At 31.4% G+C, this 15,970-nt stretch overlaps 1 protein-coding gene across 1 annotated transcript in view; it reads left to right on the top strand.

The window, feature by feature from the left end:
• The window catches only part of Mp (collagen XV/XVIII-type protein multiplexin), a 300,206-nt gene that overhangs the window by 84,117 nt on the left and 200,119 nt on the right, over positions 1–15,970 (top strand). The window contains exon 3 of the mRNA XM_018515009.1: positions 14,847–15,115. Within this exon, the coding sequence (XP_018370511.1) occupies positions 14,847–15,115 (269 nt within the window). The remainder of the gene's footprint in view (positions 1–14,846; positions 15,116–15,970) is intronic.

The raw sequence follows: 15,970 nt of genomic DNA, 5'->3' as shown, positions 1-15,970 counted from the left end.
CTCGCTAAGCTGATTTGTCTGCTGATTGCAGTCAAAGTACACCACATCAAAGGTTGATATCCAATGAATATGTAATTAGAACTTGGATGTATAGTTGAGCTTGAATATGTCTTTCGAATTAATGAATTTTTTAAAAAAGTCCATTAGTGCGAAACAATGCAAAAGAAAGTAATACTCGAGGTTGTTCCCAGAATACAATACGAGAAGTACATGTCAAGATTAGTATTCAGACTTGCTCTTAAGCTATCTAATAAACAATACGACTCTTATCTACATCTTTGATGCTGAAATATCGTCAAGCACTGAAGGAACTTTAATGAATCGAGCTCTGAACACGTTTCAATTTGTTAAATAGGCCTTAAATCTTCAGATGACGGAAGGTGTATTTGAAAAATCTTAGCTTTTCCTTAGTAGGATTTGTTATAATTTATTATTTCATTGTATTTTTTACCTTAAAATATAACAAAGTTTCAGTGACTTCCTCATGCTGTAGAGGTTAAAAACGAGTAAAAAATAAAGAAACATAAGTAAAACAATTAAATTTCTCAATATGTCATTTTTAATCTATTTTTCTTAATTTACTGTTTCATATTTTTTAATTATATTTGTATTTCATGCAAAATGTATTTTGGTTAATTGTGTAGAAGACGATCATTAGATTAGTTTTATTTCTAATAATCTTTACTTGTAATATTTTCGTCGAGAGATGTGTGTGTAAAACAAATCGCGAAAAAGGAGAGTTGTTTCAACGAAACGAAAGAATCGTTTAATTCTCACAACATAATAACACTTCTGTGCCCAATTTGACTGTTCACTTATTTATTATGTGTTACTGAACTGAAAGAAACAAATATCACAAGGATCATCTTTACTCGTATAGCAGACGGGATCCAAAGAACTTGTAAGAGCAAGCCTATTAAGTGGCGGTTGGTTTCGCTTTAGCGAAAGATGTAAGAAAGAAAACGAACTCCTCCGCTAATTAACGCCTTTCATTCAAGTGCTGCACCTGTTTCACTCTCCTTTCGCTTCCCCGCTGAAAGAAGCACTCTTACGTTCAAAAGCTCGTACAGCGACGCGCTCGATTCGACGATCGTCGTCAAGTGAGTCTCGTTGAACGAGCCATTACTTGCTTTCTAAGAGAGGAAAGATAAGTCTTCTACGTGCGTATACGTCTGTTAATTTATAATTCAATTAATTGTGCGCAATTATCGTGATATAATTAAAAATTTCATCTTGATATTGTAAAATAAGAGACAAGCATGTCGCAACGTAATTTAATCGAATAAAATTCTACACTGATTTATCGATAAAAATAAGTTGTTCAAGAAATTGTACTCGTAATATTTTGCTTCTTTTATAAATAAATTTGTGTAACAATTAGTAATAAAGATTTCCATTATATTTGTTTGTATAGGTACACTTATATATTATATGTGCGAATTGTTATAGAAATTATACATTGTACAGATTTATGATAAATTTTATAGAATTTATATAAACAGTGCAGTTGTATAAATATTTACGATTATATATACAATTAAAATGAAAAATTCTGATCACATTTTTCTATTATTTCATATTCAATCTTTTATACGGTAAAGATTTTACGGAAGGCTATTGCCTTCGTTCTCATCGCGTGTTACGAGTTTCCTGAGTGGCACATACAAAGGGCCATCTAGTAAAACGAAAATATACGACGGTTCTCTGATACACCTTTCTTCAAGCCGATTATGCACTCTCGCTATTCGAAATCACCTGATAAAGGGAAGCTATGAGATAAGCTCGACTGTCATACTTAACCATAGAGATGCATATGAATTTAAATAACAGGAAGTTGTTTTTGAAATCTCTCGTAAATGAAGATCGATATTACAAAAATTTTAACAGAAAGTCATTAACGTGTAAATCTAAAGGATTTTTTATGAACAATGCAAATTACTTTACAAAAGCAAAGAATTAAAAAACGAAAGCAATTTAAAAAAGTTTTAGGTTACATTATAATATAAAGTAAAAATTTTAAAATTTGATTATTACATTAACATAAAACTATATTTATAATGTTTAATAATATATTGTCAAAAAATGTCAAACGTATAAAAAAGAAATTGTAATAAATTTCGGTAAAATGATATTTTATTGTTCTGATGCTACGACATATCGAGAGAGAGAGAGAGAGAGAGAGAGAGAGAAATAAATTAATCTTAAAATGAGATAAATCTGGCGAAAGGGCATCTAATCCCATAGCGAAGAGTTCTTTTCGCGCAAAAAGATTCCTAGCTGAACTAAATGGGTACAAGATGAAATACGAAGAAGCACTTTGACGAAAGTCGAACAATGGACACTAAAGAAGAAGGAAAGTGTCCCATTATCCGAAGTTTTCTGATTAAATCTCATCTAAGAGCTCCAGTATGAGAGAAGAGCCTAGGTCAATTTTTCCAAGCCACTTTATAAAGTGACATCAAAAGAAAATTCAGAATAGAAAACGCAGAGAGAGAAAACGGTGTCTTTTCTCGTCTTTGATTCTTTCATATGTGAATATTTGTATATCTCCGGATATTGCTCAATATTCCAAAGATCTCATCCGTGTTGAGAACGTTATTTCATTCGTAGCAATGTTATGCTAACTTTGCAAAGAATCTACTGCATTTATCATTATTTTGTATGAAGACTGTGATGAGAATATCCAGTAAATAAATAATAATTCAATCTTATTATATTAATTATATTGCGTTTATTCAAAGATCGAATAAATGTATTATAATGAGAAAAAAAATTCTGCTTTTATCTTTTGACAGCTTCTGAAAAAAAAGATTATAGGTTAAGAAAAAAAGATGATTGCATAATTTCTTTGTTATTGAATATTTTCAGAGATTCCAAAGATCCCTTTAGAATCAAAAAACAAGATTCTTCGACATGTACGACGGTGATGTAGATATTGGTTCTTCAACTTGCTTCTTTATTTCAAAACAGTATTATATATAATAAAATACACAATGCATAATATATTATAAAATATATATCATAATATATTTTAAATAATGATTGTAATATTGAAAAATATAAAAACTGAAACTATATATATATATATATTATTAGATGTTACATACAGATTTCGCATTTTGCTTTTTAACACATAATGTGTGTGTTTTTCATACAAGAGATTCATAAGAAACATAATATTCTCGTCTCAACGCATATCGTAAATTTGATTAGGTATATTTTGTAATACTTTATCGTAAACTGCTTATACACTTTTGATCTTATGTCTAATGACTAATCTTTGATGTTTCTTTACAATGATACTTATTATGATGTTGTAAAATATGCGATATACATGTTTAAAGATAATAAATTTTTAATTTATCATTTTTTTAACAAACAAGTACTTCTTCCATTTTCTCGCTGTAAGAACACGAAAAGACGAAGTATTACTCGATCGTGCTTCATATGACTTCGATCATTAAGGAAAGGTCCTCCAATTACAAAGTTTCAATTAATATCTGGCGCACGTCATCTGGAAAATTTTACAGAATTCAGATAATGGATGATAAAATATGAAATTCGCGACATTTCTATTTTCATGTTTTTTGTTCATTACGGTAAATGACAAAAGTCGACTTGAAAGTTGGATTTTATATCCGGTACTTTGAAGAAAATTACACAATAGTCCTCATACCCTTCGAGGACTTCGGTAAACTCCACTTTTATCCATATAATACACTCGAAAACAAAGAATAGCAAGCATAAAGTCCAAAATGTTATTCTGTATACTTTTCCGTATTTAAAAAATTGTATTTCCCGTATGTAGAAAACTCTTGACGTTTTTTAATGTATATACTCTATATTCTACACTCCGCTTTCTATTTTTTTCCCTTTTTTTCATTCTCTTCATTTTTTATATTATCTTCAAAGGAATAGCAGAGAAGAAAAGATAGTACTATGACCCTTGTGGGTATAATGGCTCTTCTTAATGTTTCTGGTATTAGATAGCAAATTCCAATGATTACTTACGGAATTATTTGTTCAGTACCCCACCGTTACATAATAGCGCTAATACATATGCCAATATACCTAGTAAATAGGTACATAGTAGGTATTTATTATAATTTTAATCTTCAAGTGTTTCAAAATGTTTTTAAGATACATTTTAGCATTTAATTATACCTGTATATTTCTCTACTTTATTTTTCTTTCTTTAATCCTCTTCATTTATATTATTTTTCAAGAAAGCCAAAGTCCAAATTAATTTCCAAAGTAATCATGATCTTTAAATACAGAATAAACAGTTTCTCTTTAGTAAAAATTCTAAATGGAAAATTAAGCAACTAATATTTTACTTGTCAATTTATCTAATTAAAATATCTAACATTAAATTATTCAGCACTTTCAATTTCGTCTTAGGTAAAAACGACAAAGACTGTACAAATGAATGATGTTTCACTGATTAATCAATTTTTGGAATGCTCTAAAATTGTTGACATTATATATACAAAGATAGTGAAACTTACGAAAGTCCACAGCGCCTTTGCCTCTCCTGCTATCTGTGTATCATTGCAAATATCCCAACTATTACCCGTTTAGCTGCTCAAATTCGAGCTTGTCACTTTACTCTTGCCAAGTTGTACGCGAGCTTTTGATCGTCATCGAGATACACGAAGCCCGTATGTGCTTTGATTCTGAAGTGCGTTTAATTGACGCGTTCTGCAATTTAACCGGTTCAGTGACGGCGTAGCTGTTCATGCCTGTCGACTTTCCTCGAAACAATTAATGTAACTTTTACAGTAAATAAAACTACTTCAGTCGAGAAACGTAAGGGACCTCCCCCTACCCAACATCAACATCGACACCCCTAATAGCATCAAGCTTCAACTTGACGCTTGCATTAGCAATAAACAGAAAAATAGGATGGGATCTTTCTTGGTAATAAATAAATAACGTATTTTTCCATGTATGATATATATATATATCAGGGTTGGTAAAAAAAACGTTTTAAATGTGTTTTAAACAGTTTAAAACATGCTTAATTGATATTTTTAATATGTTTTAAATATGTTTTTTTTATAGTACTGTTCAAAGCATATTTGAAGCATTAAAAACATATTCAAGAAGAAACATAATATGTTTTATTCTTAAAAAAAAAAAACATTAGTCTTTACCAACTCTGATATATATATATATATATATCTCAAAGTGTAAATCAATCCTGTGATTAATTTCAAAGCATCATTTATATTAATGTATAATTTAATATAAATAATAAACTGAATAACTCAAATTATATAAGTATAATTTGACATTAAATTTTACAGCGTAGTCTTTAGTCGATTTCCTTTCATCATACAAAAATATGCTATTTTCCAATGTGTCATTTTTTATCAATGCGATATTTTACTATATACAATATTTTGCCATTAATCGAGCGTCCTCCAGATAATTTCTCGCGCGCTATCTGCGGAAATCGGTATCGTCTGCAACGAGCGGCGAAGAACTGAGAAGAAAACTAACCGCGCGTGAAGCCCGGAAAGCAAACGGAAGAAAAAAGTGGAACGATCGACGGCCGCGTTCGCGTAAGCCACAATGGACGAAGTAGATGGAGGGCGTAACGAGTCAGACGGTCTCCGGTATACTTCGTTACGAGTGGTATTTCAGTATTTCCGATTCAATGTGCTTGATATACATTTCTGACGGAAAGTTCCTGTCGATTTAAATTTACAACTTTCGTTCGATTGCGTCACGGTTACGTCGTCGATCGCTGTTTTGTAAGTAGAGTGAGACGGCAAGTACCGTTTGTTCTAGGAATGATACTACTTTTGTGACGACGTTAAATTACAGATTCTTATATACAAGATTTTGAGAATCATTGAATAATCAAGAAAAGTGCCCCTTTGTAGATATACAATTAATTTCGCGTCGTCTAGAATTAGCAGTTGCACTGCAGATTTACAATTCTCCTTTTTCATTGCTTCAGGGATTACGATTTAATAACTGCATAATTAGTATTAAAAAAAACATTAAATAAAAAATTGACCAATGTGAATAATATAAAATAACAAAGAAATAAAAGGTCTTAGTAAAAGTTGATTTTGGTGCGCCTAATAATATTTTTGCATGAATTTTACAATTTTTACACAAATAATCGACGCGCAGTTTGCATGAATTGGAAATTATAAAATTCATACACAAATATTATTAGGGGATCCGCTTTATTCAAATAAGGTTTTTACTTTTTTTTCTCTCTCTCTCTCTCTCTCTCTCTCTCTCTCTCTCTCTCTCTCTCTCTCTCTCTCTCTCTCTCACTGTCTTTTTCGTTAATTTGTTTCAAAAAAATTTATAAATACCGCAATTACGTTAATAAAATTAAATATATTTAAAAAATGCAGGTTGACATAAAAATTGCTACAGTTAATGAACCAAGACATCAGATAGAAACTAAGAAGCGAGTTTGTGTTGGGCAAGAAGATTCAAGGAATAAAAAAATGCCTGCTACATTGAGCAATAAAGTAGATAGCGACCGTAACGAGCCAGACCATGGTCTACGGCCTCCCTGGCGCCATCTGCCGGTCAGCACTTGAACCGACGTGTCTGACAAAAACGTTCGATTACTACTTCGAGTGGTCGGACGTTGCACGTCGAGGCGCGACCGTTAAAATTCGCGGATGAGACCCCGAGGAAAATTCTCTCGAAACTCGATTTACCCGCGAGCAGCGGTTGCACCTGTTTTTCTCCTCCTCGATCCTTCTCTTAGCTTTCAGCTAGCTCTTTGCCATTGCCCGAGGTTTGTTTCACCAGCAGGCGATGCGGGCGCGGGAGAATTGAGGGGGAGGACACTCTTCGCCGCAATCTTTTGTAATCTGATTTCGCTTTCCCGCACCCGCCCGCAACTTCTTCCCTCGCGTCGGGTTACCAACTTCTAAGCGGTGCTGTTTGTTTCGTCGTTTAACTTCTTCCTACCGCCGGCCGTAGAATTTACGTGGGAAATAATGCGCCGGAAACGAGTTTGCATCACGACGCGAACGATTTCCAGGGGATTACCCGTCGCGAGAGCTCGGTATTCTGCATTTTATCGTAATCTCTGATTGTACTCCACTAATTAATTGATATCAGAAAGCCAAGATGAAACGTCGAGATTCGCAAATAATGAGATATTCGCGAAGAAGAGAAAATGCATTTTCTTACGTCGCCAAAATGTTTAAAAATTGACTGTAAGGTTATCAATAAAATCTAGATTCTAGAAGGAAACAAGAATACATCACCAAAGGAAAATGTTAAGTTGTGGTTGTTTCTCGACCAAAATGAGAAAGTTCCAAGATGTACAAATTATATATCATATGAATTACTTAAGTCGAGTGTACTATAATATCTTGGGAAAATATTATATTATATATTATATTATCTTGGAAAAATATAAGAAATAAAAGAAAAGTCAAGCCATTAAAGACAATAAACTCCAAAATTGTTAAATGTGACGTTAAAATATTCCAAGAATTATGCAACAAAAATTGTATTGTTAATATTTGAACACGTATAACTGTATAAGCGTTATATATCCCAAACTAGAATTTGATATCGAATTTAACATGCTCCTTTAGTGTTAATATGGTGATGCTAGCAACTCTGATTGCGTCTATATTAATTGTCATGAATAAGAATTTGTATATATTTTACGTGCGCGATAATTGTATTTTTGGATTCATTTTACCGAGTTAATTTAGGCCACTACATTTACGTCGGCAATTTTAAAAATATATTTCGTATTACTCACACGTGTTATTAAGTTACGTGAACAATAGGAAACGAATATGACAGTAAGTATTACAATTAGACAATTTAATGAGATCATCGCAGAGCTCTTGAGCGCTGCAAAAAAAATATTGTTCCGCTCTCTTGCATACTTTAATAGAAAATATTTTTGTCTGCGTGGTCGTGATAATTGTTCGAAAACAAACGCATTTCAGTGGTACGATTTCGTGAATATGTCGCATATGCGCTAGCCTGGGAGAAATGTTTTTATTCCACGTTCTCCATAGAGTAAACATTGAAGCCCGGGCGCAATCATTTCGGCGTATATTTTTCATGCACAATAAACAGAAGCTTATAAGACTTAAAAATACAATGTCACTCGCATCGCGACCGGTAGTTGCCAGCAGTTCTCAATATAACAACAAACAGTACAAAACAGAGCATTCTTGCTTTTAACGAAGCCGCATTTTCTTGCTTGCTGCTCAGCTACTCCAACTTTTGATGGAAAAAGGACTTCTTTTTGTCTTTTACCGCGTCCGTACCATTGTTTCTTGCGAAATTTTCTGATGCCAGCGACTTTAGAGATTTTAATATAAAAGACGTAAAAAAAGAAGCTCGCAGATCTTTTAACTTTCCAACTTAGGTACACTATGCTTATCTATTGTAATAAATAAAAAACTACTATGACAAAAAATTATTTTATTCAAGGCTTAAAATTACGAATATTTGCTTAAAGAATTTTGTTTTACACACACATATATATATATATATACATGTATAATTGTGAAAGAAAAGATAGATACCAAAATTCAAACATAAAAATTTTTGTAAAATTTTATATTATTATATAATGTTGTTTTACAAATTTCACTTTTTACACGTATGAATGCATTTTGTATTTTTCATTTTCTGACATAACTTATTTTATTAAATCAACATTCCTTTTTATTATACTGTACAATTTTAGCTTTGATATGTAGTTATTACTTTTCATTCCACAATTAAAAAATGTAGAGTTGAAAAGCTATCTTGATGTATTTTGATACATATAGTTTACAGGAGGATATTGCACATTGTAACTGCAACGTATTAATTGCATCTACGTGCCAATAATATTACTGATAGCTGGCACCATGAGCAAACATCATTGAACAAATGTTATACCAGCTATCAAATATAAAATATATAAAACATAATTTAAAAATATTTCGATTCCAATGCTGTCGAATGATGGTATGGAATTGATCATTTTGTACAAGGAAACTTTATCTGATAATATAATCTTTTACTGCTTTTTCAATCTTCAATTAGAATTTTTATTTGATATTCGTAGTTTTGAGTTTTACATTTTTTTTTTCGTTAAAAGTTACATTTTTCAAAATAAATGATTCATGCATTTTTATACATTTTGCACATTTTTCATAAATATCTCAATAAGCTCATCAATGTAAATAAACTTCAAAAATATGACAGAAAAAGACATCTCATATAAACAATATGAACCGATTGTTAGATCAATATAAATAAATCAAATTTTAAATAAGAAGAACCCTACATTCGGTCGAAGCGAATCTTACTGCTTCAATACATATTTCTTGTGTGAATTTGTATGCATACATTTTGGTCCTATATATCACACATCGAAATATTTTCCAACCTTAAAACGCATTCGTGAACAGAACCAGAATAGTAATATCACTTATTAAATTGTACAAGCAATTTAACAATTATTTTATGCTAATAAGCATCTTTTAACGAGTATATTAATTGTCATATGTTAGTGAAATCTAAAAACTGCGAATAATTTATTGCGAAGATTCGAATTACATCTCGTATCATTACAATAGCAAGTCAGTATTCTTTATGAGTTAAAACGCGGGATGTGCAATAATATGAAGAGCCATTTCATACGTCAATAAATTGTTCGCAAAAATGATAGTATCGAAGAAAAGTACAGTCTCTAGAGGGAGATCGGAAAACTTACTGGAACGTAAGAATATCGTCTCCTAAGGGAGGGTGTTTTCTTGTTTCTCACAGAAACGGTCGGACTTCCTGACAATAGAAAAATTATACACGTATAATGATCTTTATAATGAAGACTATAACAAAAAGTATCTTCGTAAGCAGCTTCGTAAAAACGTATAAAAAAATCGACATGGAAACAATTTTCACACTCACGTCGATAGTTTAAAGAAGACATTTGCATCCTGACTCGTACTGAAACATTCTGCGTTTGTTCGATTTGCGTGATTCATGGATTCTTGTATGCGCAACCAGGAAAGTTGTAACGAACTGACAGGACGAATTGGCATACGGATTTATGCAAATGGATTTACGCGGAATACGAAGGAAGACACAGGGATTACTGGCGAAGCAGACTCGCATAAAATCGTGCATTATGGACCGTTATTACAATAATTCATCATAATTTTTTCAAGCGCTATAACCGCGGTGTCGAGTTTATTACCTAATTACCGTCGGACAAAAGTATGGCAGCCTCACGTTGTACACTTCATGCATATTGTCACGTTTCTAGAAAATTCAAAACTACTTTCGTGCTGAAATGTATTTAGAGTACTCTCATCATGGAAACAAAATGATGGAAGCTCTAATTTATTGAAGCGGAATGCAATCGTGGAATCGATAAGCAATAAAGCCCATTTTGATCCGTGCCGTCGATATGACTCTTCATGGTTTGCGAAAACAATAATTTATTATTTTACACGGAAATATCGAGCATTTATCATGTGACGAAAAAATGATAACTGCTATTAATTTACGGTTATTATAAAACGTAGATATATCGTCGCAAGATCTCATCTATAATTTCTGAAATGTGATAATAGCCGAAGCTATTCAATAATAAATCTCTTGTATACGATGAATTTAACAAAAATGCACGTGTACCGGGTGATGATTAATTTTTTTCAAAATTAGTAAGAAAAATATTAATCGAAGTTGAAATGAATTTCAATATAAATGAAACTTCATTGTCTTATTATAAACCGACTTCCACAAAAGTACACACGTTGGTACGTTGGCGATTGACTGAATCGCGTAAAGAAAGTGCTTACTCGAAATAATCGCTCGATCATTAAATCTCGAACTTTCAATTATTGTTCGCGTCTCGTTTTTCCCATTTGCACATACGCTGCTTCTAGTTTGGACTTTAAAATGACTCGGGCCTATCGCAATTTCGGCGCAAAATAGAGATCTGCGTCAGGAGGGCATACCCAAGCAAGAGGTGTCGCCTGGTCGATGCCTATGCCGGCGTTCGAATCACCACACACCTCAATTCCATGCTACAATCTATCAAGCATTGAAATCTTTCCTGCTGTTGTTGCAGATGTCTTAAATAGGTATTAAAAAGTCTGTCTTGAAAATCGGAAGACAATATATATAGGAAGTGCATCGAGCAGAATATCCACTTTGAAATAAAAAGAACGATAAAAACTTTCTTTATAGACTTTACTCGATCTTCTCAGTTGATAACACGAGCGAAAGCATTTTTTTATTTATTTACGTTTGGTAACGTTTATTAACAGTTTTTTTGTAAAACATAAGGTATACGAAAACATTTCATCGCACTTACGAAATTTAAAAAACAATGGAAGCTTTTTCTATAGACTTTACGCGTGCACGTAGGAATTACGTATAGTATTTTGTTGTGTTGAAATGCCGATTTTTTTCTATAGTTATGGTAGCAATCCCGAAATTGACTTTTAAGTTTTATCTCGAAAAATAAAAAATCGAGAAATAAATGTTCAAAAATAATTAGAAAAGTGCAAATGGAATATTCTCTCACTGCGTAAAAATTACATGAAATTTACTATTAATAAGGTAGTGTAAACGTATTTTTTACGTTGGAATTTCCGTTTATAAGTAAATTTATAAAATATTTTCGCTCGTGTTATTAAATGAGAAGATCAAGTAAAAACATTAATTCTCACATTCTCGCGAATCAGAGTATATTCAGAGTCGGGAATGAGTTAGCAGTTAGCTTAATTTTATATTTGATGCTTACTCGAATAACACATTAATTTAGTTTTGCATATAGAAAAACTACTCCGTAGCAGATCACGAAAAATGCAGTCCGTAGAGAACAAACCAAATGCGAGAACCAAAATTCGTCGCGCACTCATCAAAGCTTTTGTGGCGGAACATATTCCGAGGTAGAATACGTTACAGAATATGGTGTGGTCACAAATGCAATTTGAAAATTACTTCGGGCATGGTGAAAATTTAACTTATATACCATTCGTCGACATGCTGTTACCTGTATTTTCATCAAACATTTTTAGGTTACTCACGAATTTTATTATTAGAACAGCTGCTTGTGATAGGAGACTATGTATGAGAAGAAAATATGAAGCGAAGTGTGAACGATGTTTTATTAGTCCCAACAGAATACTATTTCGAAATACATATATTCTCAATTCGGATGTCTCAATTATTATTTTCTTTTCTCAATATTATAAGTGAAATTTGACCGAGAAGCTTTCAACACAATTAAGCGAAGAGGAGCATATTCTGTCTAGACATTTCTTAGTGCCTAATAATATATATTTTGTACGAATTTTAACAATTTTCGCTTCTTCTAATTTCCAAATTTAAAATTGTAAAATGTTTAACTAGAAATTGTAAAATTCAGTAAAATATTAAGCCTAAAATCCGAAAATAATCCTTTTCACTTAATTTCTTTTCACTTTTCACATCAAAAAACACAAGTGAATTTTCATATACACACAAAGAACGATTTTGTTATTTTCTAAAATTCAGCTAAATATAGATCTAAAAATAGTTTTGCTGGACCATTAAAATAATTACATAGGAATTTCAAGTGTACATTATATAGGAGTTTTCATGAGCTGAAAAAATTTGGTTATATTCTAGCAATTAGTTTAAGTCCTACATATATAAATCTTTTAAATGTTCAATAAAATTATTTCAGTATCTAACTAATTTTGTAGATACCTCAACAAATTCGTTCTTTCCGTGTATATGCACGTATACAAAATAGGAAAAATGTTATCATCTGTAATTGACAATATGATTTGTATGAATGGTTTTACGTTTATCATGAATAAACAATTATATTTTAAGTTTTCTTTAATAAGTCATTTGTCTATGATACTTATTGTTCGGTAACGGCTTCGATTTAGCGCAATAAAGTCTTTTATTAATGACTAGTCAACCGTGTCGACATCTAGTCGGCAGGAAAATTTTTAATGCGATTTACTGCGCCGACTCATGTCTCCGACAATAAATATCGGTTATCGAGCTTTCAGCTGCGGAATATTACGCGGTGTATCGGATGTCATGGACCGGAATATGACATATGGCGTACAAAATGGTGTTGTCGTACATTAAAGAATTATGATCTTAATCACACTATACACACGAATGCAGTGTCACGATTCGTAATGTTGAAACTATGCTCTACTTTTTTATTCAGTGATTATTAATATTAAAAGAATTTCGTACGCAAAATATGAAACTCTCTTACTCTGTAAGTAAATCCTGACACAAAATATTTTCATAATAAATTATAATATTTTTTTTATTTTATTTGTTTGCCAACAGACAATTTTTATTACTTAATATGCTTTAATTTTGGTCAAGCTTTATTTTTTAACGTGTTTACATTCAATAACTACGGCCTCTCGTTTGTTACGATTTCTCGACACGTCACAATTTAACAGAATTTGGCGAACTTAACAGTGTATCAGTCATTAGACATTTTCTGCCTGAGAAAATAATCTTATCAGAATATCACGTATAAATCTCACAAACTAGCGAGCGAAAAATTAATTAAAGTTTCTACATTCGCTTCGAATTACTTCTCCGTACTTTTCTCGGAAGCTCGCGAAAAGTCTCTTTTTCGTAAAATGTTCCGTTTTCAACAAATTTCTTAATTACATAATCTTATTTTCATTGGATTTCCATTAAAAATGTTCGCTAAACATATATAGCACACATACATTAATATTTATACTTTCAACGAACTTATACCTATGAAAGTGATGTACATAACGTTCTATATTTTGCTTAAACAATGTATTTTTATAGCTTATTTACCTTATTTGTTATTATCATAAAATTAAATTTTAAAAATAATAACAAAAATCTAAATACAATATTTTTGTATAATTTAAATATTCGAAATAATTTATACGAAGTTCTATTGCGATTTACCGATTAATTGCAACTTTTTATTTATAACAAATAAATATTTTGTTTATTTACTGGATAACTAATTTCTGCATCACAAAGTAACTTTATATAAATAATCGTTTAAATACGTAAAATCTTTATATTAAAAAATTGAGATTTTTGTCATTTATCTTTTAAAATATTTCCATAGATTTCTATTAAAGCACAGATTTAAAAAATACTACTTCTTATTAAAGTAACTTATAATCTTGATGGTAAACCATTACTAAAAAAAAATTTATTGTATTATTTTTAAATGCAATTAAAAATAGTTTATCATTTTTTAATAATTTTTTTTATTATTTTGAAATATCTATCGACTACCCTTACATTATGCTAAAATATACATATGAGAAGTGATGCATTATTTAAGATATTCATTTAAAAACATGTTATGTATAATAATTCATGTTGAATAATTCACAATAATTTACAGTGTTTTAAAGATGCTTATTAGCACCAATAATATTAAATTGCTTGTTAATTTATGTATTCCAGCTTTTCTGTCTAAGACTGTTTCAAAGAGCGACAAATAACCGGCATGCAGTTCGTTTGAAGCAGAAATTGTAAAAATTTACACAACTATTAGGCATTAAGATCCGTCTTGATTAAACATGGCCCTCTTTACTCATTTGATATTAATAATTATTTCACGAACCAAATGACGCCAATAATTCTAACATTAATTTACGCGTGCATTAATTTATTCAGAATTTGCTCCCAAATAACCTTGATTACCTATCAATCTATGCAGTATTTCAATTTAATATCATTATGATAATTTAATATCGTTAGGTTAATTAGTTGTTCAAACTGTCAACATTTAACGGCCACGCAAATTTTGCCACGATTAAACGTAATTTAATAGAAACTATTGACATTTATGTTTTCAGAAGTGGTATACGATTTGATGGAGGCATCGGTGTCATCGATGACAGATGATAATAATCTTTACATGGATGACGGCGTCGACGGATTTCCGGCATTTGGCTTTCGACCCGGATCCGAAGTGAAGCAACCCTACAGGCTATATCTCCCGGAAAAGTTGCCAGCCGAGTTCACCCTGGTGGCCACGTTCAAACCGACCTCTTTTAGAACGAGCTACCTCTTCGCCGTTCTTAATCCCTTCGAAACCGTTGTCCAATTGGGCATCAGAATTTCGGTAAGCCACGCGTAATAACTTCGAGCTTTTTTGAACTTTCAACTTTTTCTGCAGCTGAGGCAGAGCGCAAGACTCAATGACAAATTATCTTTAGAATTTCGGAGATCTCTATCTAAAATGTTACGTGGTTTTATTGATTATGGGCGGATTCTGCTAAAGCAGCGAGGCGTGATGCCAGAGAAAATAATAGCGTATAAGATTGAGGAGCAAATGTCTTGCGGAAATGAAAGGATGAGCGTGATATATGACGTCATATTAAATCATGAAGGAATCCGCTTTAACAGCTAGGTGATTACTAGCTCTTTAAACGTGCTTTATCAAAATAGCTACGTGATATTCTTATGACACTGCACATTTCATGAATAGATAAATATTATCCAAATGAAATAAGAATGATTACTCATTTCATCATCACGCTACTTTTCACGTAAATTTTACATAACTGATCCTTATAAAAATCTAATACTGGAAGGTAGTGATTAACTATATACTTATTTTTCAAGTATTAAAAGTACTGAACAACAATGCATTAATACTCGAAATAATTAATCATTATCTTTCATTACGAAATTGGCTAGTTATTAAATTTATACATTTCTGTAAGGGGACAATATAAATTTGTCATTTTTCTAAAATTACTTTCCCTTTCTTTCGTACTTTCCAAACGATATTTTGATTTGCATCATAATTAAAATAATTAATTTTAAATGTTCAAAAAATAAAGAAGAGAAATACGAAAAAATATACCATAATTTTTATATGATTTTATCTTATATTTTTCAACTTTTTCAATATCATTGAACATTCGATCTTAAAATTTCTTATCAAAATTTTGTACCGTTTAGATAATAACTT

Source organism: Trachymyrmex cornetzi, unplaced genomic scaffold (genome assembly GCF_001594075.2).
Source record: "Trachymyrmex cornetzi isolate Tcor2-1 unplaced genomic scaffold, Tcor1.1 scaffold56, whole genome shotgun sequence".
NCBI lineage: Eukaryota > Metazoa > Arthropoda > Insecta > Hymenoptera > Formicidae > Trachymyrmex > Trachymyrmex cornetzi.
Note: the sequence above shows the minus strand (reverse complement) of the source record. Positions and strands in the feature narration are given on the sequence as shown.